The sequence below is a fragment of the Balaenoptera borealis genome (assembly GCF_965194805.1).
Source record: "Balaenoptera borealis genome assembly, chromosome: 3".
Classification (NCBI taxonomy): domain Eukaryota; kingdom Metazoa; phylum Chordata; class Mammalia; order Artiodactyla; family Balaenopteridae; genus Balaenoptera; species Balaenoptera borealis.
In genome coordinates, this window is record NC_138866.1 from 93,000,972 (window position 1) to 93,021,853 (window position 20,882).

Below are 20,882 nucleotides of genomic sequence, written 5' to 3' on the forward strand. Positions count from 1 at the left end.
TATTAAGAGCACATACATATGTATGTTATATATGTATATATAATACATACATATATAAACACACACACACATACATAGAGAGGGGGAGAGAAAGAGCATTTAGTTTAAATTTTGACTGTCACTTACTAGTTACATGATCTGGGACTCGTATCTGTTTCTCATCTATAAAATAGGAATAGTGTTACCTGTCTTATAGGATTGTTGGATTGTGAGGATTAAACAATGCAAGGAACGAGGCACAGATTACATAGTTAATGGTAACCTAAAAAAATTTCTTTAAAGAAATGACTGATCCAGGATGTCCTTAACAGTAGCTACGGAATTCGTGTGTCCATGTGGATCAACCAGACCTGCACAGAGGAGAGGGTCCTCTTCTTTCCACACAGAGCTTCCTTTTGTAATTTGGCTACTGTACCAGGCTGCCCAGTATCTTCATCCTTTTGGGTTTTCTTTCCATGTAGTATCTAAAACTGGGACTCCAGGAGACAGCTACCTCATGTCAGTACCTCTACTTACAATTCTGCCAGTTTGAAAAGTGCTCTCTTTTACACGGAGGGACATTTCCCCTTTTATTTACCAATGTCACAGGAGGCCCTGGGCTGTCACTCTTTAGGAATAACTATTGGCTAGATATTAAATAACGTCGTCCCATCCCTTCCCTTTGGGAGACCTCCAATGGGTCAACCCTGAGGAATCCATTCAAAATTCGGCACGTACGTCCTGACCCCTTTAAGCATGGCTTCCCCCACCCCACTCCAGCTCAGCTAAGCTTATCTAGAAAACTGTAGTAGACAGAGGCTCACAGGACATAGTAGATACTGAAGTCATCTGCAGTGAAAGGCTGTCGCGAAGCCATTTTAGTGAAATGACGTTGATCTTTCACTTCTATTCAGGAGCTCCGTCTAATCCTTTTAACTTCATTTCTCCAAGCCTGTTACTTTGGCTCTTCTTGTTTGTAATACACAACTTATATGTTCCTTCCTACTGTCAGTAGCTGCAAACTGATTTCATCCGTACTTCAGGTACCTTCCAACTTGGATTTCCCATACATCATAATCCTTTATATTACACTTCAAAATTCTAGAATGCTGCCATGAGATACTGTTACTTGGTTGCTTTAAAACTTAAAAGATTAGATTTCAGAGAATTAACTGAACATATAACCTCTCTTCATCTTTCCAAGTTTCTCTTGTATATATATATTACAGACACACACACACACACAAACACAGAAGATTTGCCTCCATATCAGTGTATACTATGGCAACTCTGCCCCCTTAGGGTACTCATCCACCTTCCCAGTAACCACACCACTCCAGGGACTTTGAGGGACTGTGTCTCACACCGGGGAAAGAGGCAGATGGATTTTGCTGCTTCCCAAAATGCATAGCATTGGGATAGACTGGAGTATTTCCCTTCACGGTCATCAATTATAGTGCAAAAGAGGTATACACACACACACACACACACACACCACTAATGCCACACTGGGCAAATAAAAATATTCATCAAAGAAGAAGTTATAAATTGAGAAATAGCAAAGCACACATGAGATCCTGAGCTCTCATTTTCTTCACAGAGAACTGTGCTTAAGAAAGCACTTCAGCCGCATAGCACAGGGAGATCAGCTCAGTGCTTTGTGACCACCTAGAGGGGTAGGATAGGGAGAGTGGGAGGGAGATGCAAGAGGGAGGGGATGGGGGATATATGTGTACGTATAGCTGATTCACTTTGTTACACAGCAGAAACTAACACACCATTGTAAAGCAATTATACTCCAATAAAGATGTTAAAAAAAAAAGAAAGCACTTCAATAGAGAGGGACCCCCCAACCCCTGCAAAGAACCCTTACCCAATGCTCTGTCTAGATGAAAAGGGGTGAGAGAATACATGCGACCAAAGCAGTGATAGCAACCTGGTCGAGGAAGTGGCCTTGTTAGAAAGGGGGAGCTACTGGAGTTCCGGAGCTAATACCAACATGTTCTTCCTCCGAGCTAACTTAGAATCTGTAGAGAGTAGGTAAAGAAAGAGCCATTAGGGCCAATTCAATTCATCTTTTCTCAACTCTACATCAAGTAAAATGAATGAGGTAACAAAAGGAAAAAACTCTTCAAAATTGTCAATGTCAGGAAAGAAAGAAGGCTGAGAACTATTTCAGATTAAAAAGAAACTAGAGAAACAAGACAAATACTCAATCCTGGGCGGGATCCTTGATCAGGAAAAAAAATAGTATAAAAGGACATTATTGGGACAACTGATGAAATCTGAATATGGATTATATAAGAATAGTTTTATATCTGAATTTTATAAAACTGTATTCTGTTTATTAAAGATAATGTCCTGGTTTTTAAGAAATACACATTGAAGGATTTAGGGATAAAGGGACATGATTTATGCAACCTGCTTTCAAATGGATCAGGAAAACACACACAGACACAGACACACATGAGGAAAGGAGGGAAGGGGGAGTGATAAAGCAAATATGAAGCAAATGCAGCCCAAATGTCTGCAATTGGTGAATCTGAGTGAGGGTATATTGGAGTTCTTTATCCTCTTCCTGAAATCCTTCTGTAAGTTTGAAATTATCTCAAACTAAAAAGTTTAAAAAATAAGAATGTAGTAGACATATTTGTAACTTGGATTTATCTCCAAGATACAGTACTGGTAAGTCAAAAAGCAAGGTGCTTAAGAGTTTGCCTATAGTATGTCCAAATGGTTATACATATACATTTATATTTATATATTTATACTCAGGCTACACAAAGACATTAAGAATAATCACTTTTTGACACCAGGATAAGGGATCCTGGCAACTAGAGGTGCTAACTCTTGCAGCTATTTGATCTTTGCAGCCTATTTACAGAGGAGTTTCTTGAAGTCACCACAGTGGTGGTTCTGGAGGACTTGAATCCTATCATCCTGCTCCTTTTGTCAGTGAAGTTCTCCCAAGACCTTCAGTTTCTCCTAATCAATATAGTCTTGCTAAAATTTCATTTTAATTTGATGCTGGAAGGTAAAAATACAATTCATATTCATATGTTGATCTTGTATCCAGGAACCTTTATAAACTTACTTAAGTCTAATTTTTATTTAGGTTCTTTGGATTATTTCCTTTCCAATTCTTACGACTTTTATTTTTTATCTTTTGAACTAGCTAGCACCTCTAGTAAAACAGTGAATACAAGTGGGATAGTAGGTATCCATAGCTCATTCCCGAACTGAGGAAAAGCTTTGAATAATTCACCATTAAGTGTGATGCTTACTAAAGGCATAGTTTTTTTTTTTTGAGAGTTGCAATCATGAATAGATTGTGAATGTGATCAGGTTTTTCTGTATCTTTTGAGGTAATCATGAGATTCTATCTTCTTTATTCTGTTATTGTGGTTAATTATTGATGATGGTCACGTATTAAACCCATATTCTATTTCTTGGAGAAACCTATCTTATTTGTGATGCAGCATCATTTTCATGAATTGCTGGATTCTATTTGCTAATCTTTTGTTCAAGATTTTTGTATCTATGTGCATAAGTAAGATCACCCATGGATTAGTGTTCTATGCTGTGTAACAAATTACCAAAAACTTAGTGGTTTAAAACAACACCCATTTACAATATTATCTCAGTTTCTGTAGGTCGGAGTCTGGGCATGGCTTAGCTGGGATCACATATTGCATTTTGTTATCACGTCTCTTTAGGATCCTTCAACCTGAAACAGTTCTTATATATCTCCTTGACTTTCAAGAACTTGACACTTTTGAAGATTACTGGCCAGTTATTTTGAAGAATACCCCTTAATTTGGGTTTGTCTGATGTTTCCTCATGATCAGATTCACTTCATGCATTTGTAATACAAATATCACAGAAGTGATGCTGTGTTCTTACTGCATCATATTAGGTGCAACACAATTTTGATCTGTCCCAGCACTGGCAATGTTAACTCTAATCATTCAGATAAAGTGGGGCCTTCCAGGTTTCTCCAATGTAGTTACTTTTCCTTTTTGTAATCAGTATTTTGTGGGGAGGACTTAGAGACAGTGTAAATGGTCCATCCTTCATCAAAGTTTCACACATTAATCAATGTTGCTTGGCTGGATTAATTATCACTATGGTGGTTGCCAAGTGGTGATTTCCTAATGCTGTTATTCCAACTACATTCATTAGCTGATCCTCTACTATAAAGAGAAGTTTTCTCTTTTCCTCATTTGTTTTTTAAAAAAATTAATCATGGTGGACTCATGAATTTGTTTTATTCACTGGATTAGAATCTGTTATTATTATCATTTATTTCTGATGTATAAATCATCTCAAGATTAGCCAGCAGGAGGCCCTTCAATATGTTTTCTGTACCCGTTTGACATGTCCCCATCATTCTTTGGGCACTTCCTTACTTTTTGGTACAGCAAGGTCTTCCAGACTTACCTTGTATTGTCCCTGTCCCAGTCCTGAAGTCAGCCATTTCTCAAAGAGCCCTGGTTCCTGTTAGAGGAGAACAGTATTTAGAAAATCTGGGAGCTAGGTATACTCACACTATTACAGTGTCACAGCCCCCCATTACTCTCAATATGTTTCCTTATTTGATCAACCCCTATGCATGTAAATTATCTCCTGTTGCTGCCACCCCTGATCCCCACCCTATTACACTACACACAGACACCATCCTTACCCTGCTTCTCTGACACCCCACGTCAAGTCACTGCTGCCCTGCAACAATATGAGGCCTAACTAGATTGGTCTCAGCTATGGCTTTTAGACTAAAGTGTGAAAGAACGAAGGAAGAAAAGAAGAAAGGAATCAGGCTCTCCCTGTTATTTTCTGCTTCTGATTTTGATGGATTACTTTTTTTTTTTTTGGTCTCTCTTCTCAGATGGCTTTAAGTTCACTAAAACTGCACCAGAAACTGAGTAATATGGCTTTTTAGCCTGAGAGTGAGTGTACAAGTGTTGGGGTGGGATGAGGCTGTCAGCAATTGTAGGCAAGTCTTAGCAGACTTTCAGTGGGAACAGCCTGCAAAGACGTGTGGGAATAGAATTCTAACACACGTGGGTACATTGCAAGTGTTCCGACAGAGGCCAGTAATGCCCACAGAGGCCACTCACACTTTGTCATGGGAAGAACCCGAAAAACATGGGTCTGTCCTGCAAATGTCTGTCCAATTTGTTGTTGTACAACTATTTGAAGTATTCTCTTATGATTGTATATCTTATCTGTGATATTGATTGTAACTTCTCTTTCATTTCTAATTTTATTTGGGCCCTCTCTCATTTTTCTTAATGATCTGGCTAAAGGTTTATCGATTTTGCTTATTTCTTGAGTTAGGCCTGTATTGCTATAAACTTCCCTCTTAGAACTGCTTTTGCTGCTTCCCATAGATTTTGGAAAGTGGTGTTTTTATTTTCATTTGTCTCAAGATATTTTCTGTTTTCCTCTTCGATTTCTTCATTGACCCACTGTGGTTTTCTTTAGTAGCAAGTTGTTTAGTCTCCATATGTTTGTTTTTCCATTCTTCTTGTAATTGATTTCTAGTTTTATCCTGTTGTGGTCAAAAAGAAGCTTAATATAATTTCAATCTTCTTAAATTTATTGATAATTGTTTTATGGCCTAGCATGTGATCTACTCTGGAGAAAGTTCCATGTGTACTTGAAAAGAGTGTGTATTCTGCTTTTTTGGGGTGGAATATCTTGTACATATCTGTTAAGTTCACCTGTTCTAACATGTCATTTAAGGCCAATGTTTCCTTATTGACTTTTTGTCTGGATGATCTATCCACTGATGTAAGTCTGGTGGTAAAGTCCTCTACTATTATTGTATTACTGTCAATTTCTCTCTTTATGTCTGTTAATATTTGCTTTATATATTTAGATGCTCCTATATTAAGTGCAGATAGGCGCCCATTTACAAATTTATAGCCTCTTTTGGATTGACCCCTTTATCATTATATAATGCCCTTCTTTGTCTTTTATTATAGACTTTGTTTTAAAGTCTACCTTGTCTGATGAGTACTGCTACTCCAGCTTTATTCATTTCCATTTGCATGGAACATCTTCTTCCATCCCTTCATTTTCAGTCTGTGTTTTCAGCTCTGAAGTGAGTTTCTTGTAGGCAGCATACAGATGGGTCTCGTTTGGTTTTTTTACATCCAATCAGCCACCCTATGTCTTTTGGAGTGTTTAGACCACTTACATTTAAAGTGATTATTGATAGGTAGGTACATATAGCCATTTTGTTACCTGTTTTCTGGTTGTTTTTGTAGTTCTTTTCTGTTCTCTTCTCTTAGTCTCTTCTTTGTTGTTTAATGATTTTATTTAGTGTTATGTTTGGGTTCCTCTATTTAATTTTTGCATATATATTTTAGGTTTTTGATTTGTGGTTACCATGAAGTTCATATATGTCGACCTATAACTATATCTACTTGTTTTAAACTGATAGTCATTTCAGTTCAATACATTTTAAAAGATCTCCATTTTTCACTCCCCCACCACGTTTTATGTTTTTGATGTCATATTTTACATCTTTATGTCTATCCCTTTACTGTTTATCGTAGTTACAGCTGATTTTACAATTTTGTCTTTTAATCTTCATGTTAGCTTATTTCAGTGGTTGATCCACTGCCTTTACTGTTATTTGCATTTGCCACTGAGATTTTCCCTTTCATATATTTTATTTCTTGTTATAGCCTTTTCCTTTTCACTTAAAGAAGACCCTTTAACATTTCTTATAAGGCCAGTTTAGTGGTGATGAACTCTTTGTTTTTGTTGTCAGGCATACTATCTCTCCTTCAATTCTGAATGATAACCTTGCTGGGTAGAGTATCTGAGGTTATAGGTTATTTCCTTTCACCACTTTAAATATATCATGCCACCCCCTTCTGGCCTGCAAAGTTTCTGCTGAAAAATCAGCAGATAGCTTTATGGGGGATGCCCTGGATGTACCTCTTTGTTTTCTCTTGCTGCCTTTAAAATTCTCTTTAATTTCTGCTGTTTTAATTATGGTATGTCTTGGTCTCTCTTTGGGTTCATCTTGCTTGGGACTTTCTGTGCTTACTGGACCTGGGTATCTGTTTCTCTCTTTGGGTTAGGGAAGTTTTCAGCCATAATTTCATCAAATACATTTTCTGCCCCTTTCTCTCTCACTTCTCCGTCTGGGATCCCTATAATGTGAACCTTAGTACACTTGATGTTGTCCTAGAAGTCGCTTTAACTATCATTAAAAAAAAATTTTTTTTTTTTTTTGTCTGTTCTGATTGGGTGATTTCCATTATTCTTACTTCCAGGTCACTTGTACGTTTTTCTGTATCACCTAATTTGCTATTAATTCCTTCCAGTGTATAGTTTTCATTTCAGTTATTGTATTCTTCAGCTCTGATTGGTTCTTTCTTATATGTTCTTTGTTGAAGCTCTGAGTTCCTCAATTTTTCTCCTGAGTTCAATGAGCATCTTTATGACCATTTCTTTATACTCTTTATCAGGTAAATTACTTATCTTCATTTTATTAGGGTTCTTCCCCCCTTGAGGTTTTATTTTGCTCTTTTGTTTGGAACATATTCCTGTCTTCTCATTTTGTTTGACTTTCTCTGTCTCTATGAAATTAGGTGAAAGTTACCTATCCCAGTCTTCATGGTGAATGGGAACATCCCTATGCAGTTTGTGTGTGGCCAGTGGCTTTAGTGCGAGAGCTGGACATGAAGTGAACAGGGGCCATGTCTTCTCCTGGGGTGCATTGGCAGCTGGCTTCTTGGTGGGAAGTAGGGCTGGGGTTGGAGTGGCTAGAGTCAGTTGCAAGCTAGGGCTTCTCCTGGTTCAGTGGTGGTTGCTGCCATCAGGGGGGCTAGTCCAGGGCCCAAGGGGGTGGAGCAGGAGCCCTGAGGGAGCTGGGCTTCTTCTAGGAGCAATGGCAATCTCTGCCATGGTTGAGGGCATGGCCGGGGTCTGAGGGGAAAAATATGGAACACTTCACAAATTTGTGTGTAATCCTTGTGCAGGGGCCATGCTAATCTCTGTATCATTCCAATTCTAGTATATGTGCTGCTGAAGCAAGAATTAGATTTTATTTTTCTTTTTGCTTGAGTTTATCCTTAATATTTTCCAAGAAAATTGTAAACTTTCTGAGAAAGCCATTAAATAGCTGGGTTCAAGCTCCCCCTTTTCGCTTAACAATATTGCTTTGTTATCTCCTAGATACTATAGGACAGGAGAAAATTCTTATGTCAATCTGACTTTTCTCCCCTTTGTATACTTACCTTTTTTAAAAAAATTTATTTATTTTTGGCTGTGTTGGGTCTTCATTGCTGCACACAGGCTTTCTCTAGTTGTGGCGAGCAGGGGCTGCTCTTTGTTGTGGTGCGTAGGCTTCTTATTGTGGTGGCTTCTCTTGCTGCAGAGCACGGGCTCTAGGCACGTGGGATTCAGTAGTTGCAGCACGCGGGCTCAGTAATTGTGGCTCACGGGCTCTAGAGCACAAGCTTGGTAGTTGTGGCGCACAGGCTTAGTTGCTCTGCGGCATGTGGGATCTTCCCAGACCAGGGACCGAACCCGTGTCCCCTTCATTGGCAGGTGGATTCTCAACCACTGTGCCATCAGGGAAGCCCTGTATACTTACTTTTTTGCTCATTTGCAGAGTGACCAAAATGTGGCATTAAGTAGGTCTTTTCACTTATTTCCTCTCTTCTAGGTCTTTTAATCTGGAACGCCTATTAAATAGCTATTATATCTCATTTACTAATCTAGAAGATATTTATTGTGACTCTACTTTGTGCCAGTCTCTGTGCTGGTTGTTTAGCAGTGAATAAAATACAAGTCTCTACCTTCATATAACTCACAGTCTATTGACCACTTAGATTTATTCTCTGTGCTTCCAACTCTTCCCACAGATTTTCCATTATTTTGACTTTCGTACACTTGCGCTTGTATGGTTACTTGACTTGAATTCTCTTGATGTTTTAGTTTTACCTTTGTGCTTATGGCAACTTTTTACATGTTTTTTTCTAATCTCACTCTTAAAGTCTTAAAGGATAACTTAAAAGTGCCTTCAAATGCTGAGATGAAGATGGAAAAGACATACACTTTGAGCACATTATACACATATACATGTCTCTTAAGCAGGTGCTGATATTTTAACTATACTAACAAAAGAAGCTACAGGATAATAAGTCCCTTTATAAAGAGAAAAATCACTCTCAGAATGTTCTCTATTCTTCATCATACCCTCCTCTCTCTATTGGAACTTCCAAGAGAAAAAAAGGTAGCATGAAGAGACCTATTATTTGAGTACTTTTATTTGCTGAGTACTTAACTCACTGCACCTTCACAACAATATGAGACAAATATTGTCAAATAGGCTTGCTCAATAACTTGGTCAGTCATGGAATAAGTGGCAGAGCAAGAATAAGAATCCGAGTCTATCCAGCTTCATTTTGCACTGTGGTGTATACACAGTTACTACAGAATTGAAAGGCCCATGGGATGTTGTAGGATACATCACTACTTCCTTTTATAGCCACACAATATTCTACTTTTGGATATATCATATTTTATTAATCCATTCATCCAATGGACATTTGTGTTGTTTCCACTTTTTGGCTGTTATCAATAATGCTGCTATCAACATCTGCGTACAAGGTTTTGTGTAGACATTTTCATTTCTCTTGAGTATAAACATACACCAAAGATTAAAACTGCTTTGTCACGAGCTGTCTTTTTATTGTTGTAAGTTCTTTACACAAGTCCTTTATCAGAAATATTACTTACAAAATTTTTCTCCCATGCTGAGAGTTGTCTTTTCACTGCTGATGGTGTACTTCGAAGCACAAAACTTAAAAATTTTGACGAAGTTCAATTTGTCTATTTTTTCTTTTGTTGCCTTTGCTGTTGGCGCCATATGTAAGAAACTATCACCTAATCCAAAGTCACAAAAATTTACACCTACATTTTCTTCTAAGAGTTTCATGATTTAGGCTCTGACATTTAGGTTTTCAATCTTTTTTTTTTTTTTGGCTGCGTTGGGTCTTAGTTGAGGCCCACAGGATCTTTGTTGAGGCATGCGGGATCTTTCCGTTACAGTGAGCTGTCTGCTCGGGCTCCTCTCTACTTGCGGCGTGCAGGTTTTCTCTCTAGTTGTGGTGCATGGGCTTCAGAGCACATGGGCTCTGTAGTTTGCAGCAAGCAGGCTCTCTTGAGGCACGCGAGCTCAACAGTTGTGGCACGCAGGCTTAGTTGCCCCGTGGCATATGGGATCTTAGCTCCCTGAACAGGGATCAAACCCACATCCCCTGCATTAGAAAGCAGATTCTTTACCACTGGACCACCAGGTAAGTCCCTTCAATCCATTTTGAGTTGACTTTTGCATATGGTGTGAGGTAAGGGCTCAACTTCATTCTTTTGCAAGTGGGTATCTTAGTTGTCGCAAAACAATTTAATGAAAAGTCCATTCTTTCCCCATTGAGCTGTTTTGGCACCCTTGTAGGGTGCCAAAATCAACCACAAATTTCTGGACTCTTAATTCTATTTTATTAATCTATAAGGCATAACACACTGTCTTTGATTTGTCTAGCTTTGTTTGGGAAGGAGTATTTTAACAGGCTTTTTAGATAGTTGTCGATATTCTTATTTGAGACAATACCAAAATTTGACAAATGGTGGTTTCTTAAAGGTCAGCTGCAGTGTAGAATCTGAAACCCCTGTAAACTTCTTCTACCCTGCTAGAGTTTCATTCACTTCTTCATTCACGGACCATTTTGTAATCCATGCACAGAGCATCTGGAGAACACTGGTTGTTTTGCAGATCGTCCAAATGTTGACACATTTCATTATAAACTATCAAAAATAACTGTTGTTAAATCAGCACTGATTATATTGGAAAAGTATTGGGAAGCTGTCATGCTACGGTGTTAAGAGGCAAGTTTTCTAAAATTCCAACTTTCTCTTGAAAGTTCAAATTTTAGCAGTAACAAGTACTGTTAGTTTTCTGCCAAACACTCAAGTCAGAAGAACCCTGGTTTGTCTGCCAGTCATTCTTCCAAGTAGACATGTTCAATGAAAAAAGTGACTAGTTCAGTTTGTAACTCACACAATTGCATAATTGCCTTTCCTTTGAAACAATCATCACACTTCATTATGTAGCAAAAGTGCTTTATGCATATTTTTCATTTTGTTCCACAGACTATTAAAGACATGTTTTCAAGGTCAAGATTAATTAAAAATTGAAATGAACTTAAAAAAAAACTGTGGCATGAAGGTGAAGACTATAATGAACAACAGTACAGTTTGGTGCTACTGCCTTGATTCATGCTAAGGTACCAGCAGTTTTACCCATCAATAATTTTGCTACATCAATAAAACTTTCAACACATTGAAAAAGGTAAATAATAACTTAAGAGTTATGAGACGTTTTGACCTTGTAGGCCCCGTGAAAGTGTCCTGGGGACTCTCAGGGTCTATGGTCCACTTTGAGAACCACTGACCTAATTAATACATCTAAGCAATGACCACCGAAAAGACAAGACCTGTGTTTCCTAGTGGAAGTATACACCACCACCAATGAAGCATTCTCAAAAAACCAATCTTGAATTTGACCAAGCCTCTAAACCTAACAACTAGCTTATGGCATATACAGGAAACATAAACATAAAATGACAACTAATGAAATAATCAGCAAAACCTTTTATGTGGGAAACTTTTTAGAATGAATGAGCTGGTTCTTCAAAAAATAAACTGGAAAAAAAAAAGGTGGGAGGAGAAACCTATATATTAAAAGAGAATTTAAAGACAAATCAAGCAACTGCAAAACATGAATCTTATCTGGGTCCTGATTCAAGCAAATTATAAAAATAATGTTTTTTGAGAATGACTATATTATCTGATATTAAGTAACTTAAGTTTTTTAGATGTGAAGATACTACAGTTCTTGTATTTTAGAAACATATACTAAAACATTTATAATTGAAAGTCAAGTTCCATAATGCAGGACTCCACAGAAAATTCCAATGAAAAAACAAGGGCAAGAGCTAAATGTGGGGTGGGACAGTGCATGAAAGTAAGTACCCTGATGAAAGGTACTGTTTACTGTAAACTGGCGCATGTAGCTTTTCTGAAGAATAACCATACCCTTTCCCACCCGTCTCATGCCCACTGAGGTAGAATCAAGAACCCCAGGAAGAAACTCTGCTTTGAGGAATTTCCAAAAGGCCTAGAAGGAGGAAAACATATTCCAGAGAGGATCAGAACCTTACCTTGGGATTTCTCCTAAGAAAAAGCTCGCAGATCATCTAATATTGGAAATATTCTGTGGTACTTCTTCAATACGTACTTATTGAGTACCTATATTGTATGCTACAAAATCCAGCAAGGCTCCAAGGGAAATACAAAAATAAGACAACTCTTAGTTGGTAACACAGACGATCTAGTTTTGAGAGACACACACAGTGGTTGAGTAGTTTTATTCCAATATATAATTACTGAGTATTTAACTAGGTGGTTAACTGTGACAGATCGGAGGATACAGGTTCCTCAAATACAGATGCCTTGTGTGAAATCTAGCTAGGAAACAATCAGAACAGATGTGGTAAAACAAGGAGATCTCAAAAATCCCTCCCTGCCTATACATGCCCCGCTTCCTGCAAATAATTATTTCATCTGTCTTGTAAGTGATAAACAGCTATTTACTGGGTGCTTTTGCCTTGATTGTCTACTTAAATACACAAGATGGTATCATTTTGATCTGTCTTCCTCAAGAGAAAGTTTGATATTGTGGAAAAACATTTAAAAACTCAATTATTTTTACGAAATGTCTGTCACAAGGCATGTGGTATACAAGGTGGTGGGTGCTACAGGAGCGAAAAATCTTAAGGGTCCTTTCCTCTGTGAACTGTACAGTCTAACAGGGTATAAAGACAGATGGTAACTATGAAAGCAACATAGTCCAACTTAAAGGTGGAAAAGGAGGGTAATTTTATATTTTTCTTTACATTTAAAATTGTTTCCATATGTTCCAATACAATCAACATGCATTACTTTTAAAATAATAGTGGCTCACATATACCACCAGACTGAGGAAGGCATATTATTAGAGAACATCTACAGAAGATATTTTATGAAGTAATATTTGGTAAAGAGGTGGAGTTCTGTTCTAAGTAGGATGAGACTGAGAAGCAATGTTAAAGAAATTAAAGTAAATGACACTTTCAGACCACAGAGTAATAATGATGAACTTGAGTAATCTAAATGTGGTTTTCAGGTAAACTGTTACTTTCTAGAATTAACTAAAAAAGTTAATGGAGTAAATTTGTTTCAGAAAAGTGACTAGGAACTGGTACAGAAATCATCAATGGTCATTGCTTCAAAGTTAATATAGCATGGGGCTTAAAAGCATAGATAAAAGCCTATCTGCCACTCATCCACCAGAGGGTAGAGAGCAGAAGCAAGAAGAACTATAATCCTGCAGCCTGTGGAACAAAAACCACATTCACAGAAAGATAGACAAGATGAAAAGGCAGAGGGCTATGTACCAGATGAAGGAACAAGATAAAACCCCAGAAAAACAACTAAATGAAGCAGACAGAGATAGGCAACCTTCCAGAAAAATAATTCAGAATAATGATAGTGAAGATGATCCAGGACCTCAGAAAACCAATGGAGGCAAAGATCGAGAAATTGCAAGAAATGTTTAACAAAGGCCTAGAAGAATTAAAGAACAAACAAACAGAGATGAACAATACACTAACTGAAATGAAAACTACACTAGAAGGAATCAATAGCAGAATAACTGAGGCAGAAGAACGGATAAGTGACCTGGAAGACAGAATGGTGGAATTCACTGCTACGGAACAGAATAAAGAAAACAGAATGAGAAGAAATGAAGACAGCCTAAGAGACCTCTGGGACAACATTAAATGCAACAACATTGGCATTATAAGGGTCGCAGAAGGAGAAGAGAGAAAGAACCCGAGAAAATATTTGAAGAGATTATAGTTGAAAATTTCCCTAACATGGGAAAGGAAATAGCCACCCAAGTCCAGGAAGCACAGCGAGTCCCATACAGGATAAACCCAAGGAGAAACACGCCGAGACACATAGTAATCATTTGGGAAAAATTAAGACAAAGAAAAATTATTGAAAGCAGCAAGGGAAAAACGAAAAATAATATACAAGGGAACTCCCATAAGGTTAACAGCTGATTTTTCAGCAGAAACGCTACAAGCCAGAAGGGAGTGGCATGATATACTTAAAGTGATGAAAGGGAAGAACCTACAACCAAGATTACTCTACCCGGCAAGGATCTCATTCAGATTCGATGGAGAAATCAAAAGCTTTACAGACAAGCAAAAGCTAAGAGAATTCAGCACCACCAAACCAGCTCTATAACAAATGCTAAAGGAACTTCTCTAAGTGGGAAACACAAGAGAAGAAAAGGACCTACAAAAACAAACCCAAAACAATTAAGAAAATGGTCATAGGAACATACATATCGATAATTACCTTAAACATGAATGGATTAAATGGTCCAACCAAAAGACACAGGCTTGCTGAACGGATACAAAAACAAAACCCATCTATATGCTGTCTACAAGAGACCCACTTCAGACCTAGGGACACATACAGACTGAAAGTGAGGGGATGGAAAAAGGTATTGCATGCAAATGGAAATCAAAAGAAAGCTGGAGTAGCTATACCCATATCAGATAAAATAGACTTTAAAATAAAGAGTGTTACAAGAGACAAGGAAGGACACTACATAATGATCAAGGGATCAATCCAAGAAGAAGATATAAGAATTATAAATATATATGCACCCAACATAGGAGCACCTCAATACATAAGGCAACTGCTAACAGCTATAAAAGAGGAAATCGACAGTAACACAATGATAGTAGGGGACTTTAACACCTCACTTACACCAATGGACAGATCATCCAAAATGAAAATAAATAAGGAAACAGAAGCTTTAAATGACACAATACACCAGATAGATTTAATTGATATTTATAAGACATTCCATCCAAAAACAGCAGATTACACTTTCTTCTCAAGTGCGCATGGAACATTCTCCAGGATAGATCACATCTTGGGTCACAAATCAAGCCTCAGTAAATTTAAGAAAATTGAAATCATATCAAGCATCTTTTCTGACCACAACGCTATGAGATTAGAAATGAATTACAGGAAAAAATACGTAAAAAACACAAACACATGGAGGCTAAACAATACGTTACTAAATAACCAAGCTATCACTGAAGAAATCAAAGAGGAAATCAAAAAATACCTAGAGACAAATGACAATGAAAACACGACGATCCAAAACCTACGGGATGAAGCAAAAGCAGTTCTAAGAGGGAAGTTTATAGCTATACAAGCCTACCTCAAGAAACAACAAAAATCTCAAGTAAACAATCTAACCTTGCACCTAAAGGAACTAGAGAAAGAAGAACAAACAAAACCCAAAGTTAGCAGAAGGAAAGAAATCATAAAGATCAGAGCAGAAATAAATGAAATAGAAACAAAGAAAACAATAGCAAAGATCAATAAAACTAAAAGCTGGTTCTTTGAGAAGATAAACTAAATTGATAAAGCATTAGCCAAACTCATCAAGAAAAAGAGGGAGAGGACTCAAATCAATAAAATTAGAAATGAAAAAGAAGTTACAACAGACACCGCAGAAATACAAAGCATCCTAAGAGACTACTACAAGCAACTCTATGCCAATAAAATGGACAACCTGGAAGAAATGGACAAATTCTTACAAAGGTATAACCTTCCAAGACTGAATGAGGAAGAAACAGAAAATATGAACAGACCAATCACAAGTAATGAAATTGAAACTGTGAATAAAAATCTCCCAAGAAAAGTCCAGGACCAGACGGCTTCACAGGTGAATTCTATCAAACATTTAGAGAAGAGCTGACACCCATCCTTCTCAAACTCTTCCAAAAAATTGCAGAGGAAGGAACACTCCCAAACTCATTCTATGAGGCCACCATCACCCTGATACCAAAACCAGACAAAGATACTACAAAGAAAGAAAATTACAGACCTATATCACTGATGAATATAGATGCAAAAATCCTCAACAAAATACTAGCAAACAGAATCCAACGACACATTAAAAGGATCATACACCATGATCAAGTGGGATTTATCCCAGGGATGCAAGGATTCTTCAATATACACAAATCAATCAATGTGATACACCATATTAACAAAATGAAGAATAAAAACCATATGATCATCTCAATAGATGCAGAAAAAGCTTTTGACAAAATTCAACACCCATTTATGATAAAAAGTCTCCTGAAAGTGGGCATAGAGGGAACGTACCTCAACATAATGAAGGCCATATACGACAAACCCACAGCAAACATCATTCTTAATGGTGAAAAACTGAAAGCATTTCCTCTCAGATCAGGAACGAGACAAGGATGTCCACTCTTACCACTATTATTCAACATAGTTTTGGAAGTCCTAGCCATGGCAATCAGAGAAGGAAAAGAAATAAAAGGAACAGAAATTGGAAAAGAGAAGTAAAACTGTCACTGTTTGCAGATGACATCATACTATACATAGAAAATCCTAAAAATGCCACCAGAAAACTACTAATCAATGAATTTGGTAAAGTTGCAGGATACAAAATTAATGCACAGAAATCTCTTGCATTCCTGTACACTAATGATGAAAAATCTGAAAGAGAAATTATGGAAACACTCCCATTTACCACTGCAACAAAAAGAATACAATACCTAGGAATAAACCTACCTAGGGAGACAAAAGAACTGTATGCAGAAAACTATAAGACACTGATGAAAGAAATTAAAGATGATACCAAGAGATGGAGAGATATACCATGTTCTTGGATTGGAAGAATCATATTGTGAAAATGGCTACACTACCCAAAGCAATCTACAGATTCAATGCAATCCCTATCAAATTACCAATGGCATTTTTTACAGAACTAGAACAAATCATCTTAAAACTTGTATGGAGACAGAAAAGACCCCGAATAGCCAAAGCAGTCTTGAGGGAAAAAAACGGAGCTGGAGGAATCAGACTTCCCGACTTCACACTATACTACAAAGCTACAGTAATCAAGACAATATGGTACTGGCACAAAAACAGAAACATAGATCAATGGAACAAGATAGAAAGCCCAGAGATAAACCCACGCACTATGGTCAACTAATCTATGACAAAGGAGGCAAAGATATACAATGGAGAAAAGACAGTCTCTTCAATAAGTGGCACTGGGAAAACTGGACAGCTACATGTAAAAGAATGAAATTAGAACACTCCCTAACACCATACACAAAAACAAACTCAAAATGGATTCCAGACCTAAATGTAAGACCAGACACTATAAAACTCTTAGAGGAAAACATAGGAAGAACACTCTTGGACATAAATCACAGCAAGATGTTTTTTGATCCACCTCCTAGAGTAATGGACATAAAAACAAAAATAAACAAATGGGACCTAATGAAACTTCAAAGCTTTTGCACAGCAAAGGAAACCATAAACAAGACAAAAAGACAACCCTCAGAATGGGAGAAAATATTCGCAAACGAATCAACGGACAAAGGATTAATCTCCAAAATATATAAACAGCTCATGCAGCTCAATATTAAAGAAACAAACAACCCAATCCAAAAATGGGCAGAAGACCTAAATAGACATTTCTCCAAAGAAGACATACAGATGGCCAAGAAGCACATGAAAAGCTGCTCAACATCACTAATTATTAGAGAAATGCAAATCAAACTACAATGAGGTATCACCTCACACCAGTTAGAATGGGCATCATCAGAAAATGTACAAACAACAAATGCTGGAGAGGGTGTGGAGAAAAGGGAACCCCCTTGCACTGTTGGTGGGAATTTAAATTGATACAGCTACTATGGAGAACAGTATGGAGGTTCCTTAAAAAACTAAAAATAGGATTACCATATGATCCAGCAATCCCACTACTGGGCATATACCCAGAGAAAACCATAATTCAAAAAGACACATGCACCCCAATGTTCATTGCCGCACTATTTACAATAGCCAGGTCATGGAAGCAACCTAAATGCCCATCGACAGACAAATGGATAAAGAAGACGTGGTACATAATACAATGGAATATTACTCAGCCATAAAAAAGAACGAAATTGAGTCATTTGTTGAGACGTGGATGGATCTAGAGACTGTCATATAGAGTGAAGTAAGTCAGAAAGAGAAAAACAAATATCGTATATTAACGCATGTATGTGGAACCTAGAAAAATGGTACAGATGAACCGGTTTGCAGGGCAGAAGTTGAGACAGAGATGTAGAGAACAAACGTATGGACACCAAGGGGGGAAAACCACGGTGGGGTGGGGATGGTGGTGTGCTGAATAGGGCGATTGGGATTGACATGTATACACTGATGTGTATAAAACTGATGACTAATAAGAACCGGCAGTATAAAAAAACCAACAAACAAACACGTCTACCTGCCTGTGTTCAAATTCTAGTGCTGCTACTTACTGAGTATAAGAAACTGAGAAAAGTTACTTTACCTAATGCCGTCATCTTCTAATCAGCATCATCGGATAATAATAATACCTATTTCATAAGATTGTTGTAAGGATTAAATGGGTTAATGTATGTAAAGTACTTAGAATAGTACCTGACACATATTAAGTACTAAATACATGTTCAAGTACTATTATTATTATGTGAAAATAATCAACAAAAAATTAAATATCAGTAGACAATTTATATCCCTCTTTTCTGACATAACAAGAAACAGATCCAGAAATAAATAAATAAAGACAGTAGGAAATCAAGATCACTTTAAACATTGTACAGGACAGGAGATCACAATGCACAGGTGTACAAATGGTTCATTTAAAAAAAACCTGATATTCTGAAAAAAATTAACACTGAAAATATTAATTTTTCAGAATGATTAAACTCAGTAAAACATCTGTAAACAAGAATAAATTTATTTAATTTCTTTTAAAGATTTAATGATATACAAAATGTATATAGTATAATATCTTTAATACATTTTTTCTTTCTCCCCCCATCAATATTAAACACTATTTGAACAGCTTATCTCTTTTTCCCTTGTCTGTATCTATGAGATACACTACTTAATACAAATAAGATTTACACTGCTCCCTCCCAAATAAAAATTAAAATTAGTACCTAGGGAAAAAAAAAAAAAGAAAAAAAGTCAAAGCACAGAACTTCAGACAGATGCAAAGCTTTTCTTGTTGCTGAGTATTCAACAACATCTGGGGCAGTTAAATTACATTTTATTGGCATGAAGTTGCATTGCAATCTCCCAACATCACATAATGATAATCCAATTCAATTTCTTAAGTACCACAAACAATATTCATGTTCAGATGTTCCTACACAATTTTAAATATATGCAAAAATTCATGTTTACATTCTGATTTGATATACTGGTCAATAAAATCTTTTGAGAAGTATGTAACTTCCAAGTTGTAACTATAGTAGATATAGATAAGAAAAAAGCACTTTAACTTTTCTCACAAGGTAACTTCTCTTGAACAGTGAGTTAAGTTTCTCCTTTGATACATTTAGGTTATACCAGTCTACCATGGCTTTCTTCTACTTAACAATGTTTAAAAAAAAAAAGCACTAATACTTTTGCACAATTTGGGCTCTATTTAACGAAAAATCTGGCTCTATCTTTTAAACAGGAGCCTAACCCTGATTCATAAGGTCCCTCTTAGAAAATGGTTTTCGGCTTGGGCTTTCTATATCCCTGTAGATCTAGAATTATACCAAGCCATCTCCTTTCCCATGAGATGGGAAACAACAAGCATCTAGCTGGGCACTAGTGACATCATCACTGAACACACTAAAACACACTGAGGAAGACACCTGACTGCCATTTAACCAAAAGACTGGGTGATTTCTTCATTTCGCTAGCTGAATGGCAGTAAACCAGCTGCCAATAAAATCTGCACGGACACCTAACTTTGGTTAATGGTATTGCACCACATGAAGAGAGGGTATTACCCTCATCAGAACAAAGTCAAATGAAATCCTCTGTTAAAAAGAGCCCTTTAAAAAGTTATAAACACTAATTTTTCTTTACCTTTAAAATTTAACAGCTGCCAGCTGTATTGTATAGGGAGTTCCTGACTAATTTAATCAGGTCAAAAGAATATTGACCTTTTAAATGTGCCAGTTCAGCATATTCAATTAGCACACGCTTTTCTTTATTACCAAACAATTCCCTCCTAAATGAAAAGTGACAGTAACATTTTTGTGAGGTGTAGGCAAAACCAATGATTCAGTAATATTATAACATCAGACGAATAGAATTAGTTGATTCTGATTCTTTGGTGGAATTTCCAGGCTGAAGAGTCAAATCAGAAGGCTCATCCTGAGGAAATATAATTTTGTCAGGTGTATAGTCATTCCTCTTCAGATCTATATTCATGACCCCCAACAAAAAAAAGAAAAAAAGAGTCAGTATTGCTTAGAAACAGAAAATTAAGAACATTTTCTAAATTAATTTCCCTCTAAACATGCCAGATCTATTTTCTACAAGGCTGTTATAAATTCAAAAGTCACAAAATTTATACACATAAAAATGAAATCATTCAACAAATAATTATTACACTCCGACCATGAGTCAGTAACTCATGTAAGTGTAGAAACGCAGCAGTGAACAAGGCAGGTAAGGTCCCTGTTCTCATGGAGCTTATATTCTTGTAGGTGAAGAAAAACAAATAGAAAAATGACAATTTTAAGTAGTAGCAAGTGCTTTGAAGAAAATAGTGTGATGAGGGTCAGGTGGGAGACGGTATAAGGTGATTCTTTTAGATAGGGCTGGGCAGAAAAGCCACAGGAGGTAACATATAAGACCTGAATATTAAGAAATGACCAATCAAA

General features: G+C 36.9%; 2 protein-coding genes across 3 annotated transcripts in view; both read right to left on the minus strand.

The window, feature by feature from the left end:
* USP50 (ubiquitin specific peptidase 50) overlaps positions 1 to 18,595 on the minus strand; it is a 42,534-nt gene extending 23,939 nt beyond the window's left edge. The window contains exon 1 of the mRNA XM_082387976.1: positions 804 to 18,595. Coding sequence (XP_082244102.1) covers positions 804 to 856 — 53 coding nt within the window. The 5' untranslated portion in view covers positions 857 to 18,595. The remainder of the gene's footprint in view (positions 1 to 803) is intronic.
* Positions 18,596 to 18,927: 332 nt separating this feature from the next.
* TRPM7 (transient receptor potential cation channel subfamily M member 7) overlaps positions 18,928 to 20,882 on the minus strand; it is a 112,114-nt gene continuing 110,159 nt past the window's right edge. For both annotated transcript variants that reach the window (XM_082387893.1, XM_082387894.1), the window contains one exon: positions 18,928 to 20,417. In XM_082387893.1, coding sequence (XP_082244019.1) covers positions 20,287 to 20,417 — 131 coding nt within the window. In that variant the 3' untranslated portion in view covers positions 18,928 to 20,286. The remainder of the gene's footprint in view (positions 20,418 to 20,882) is intronic.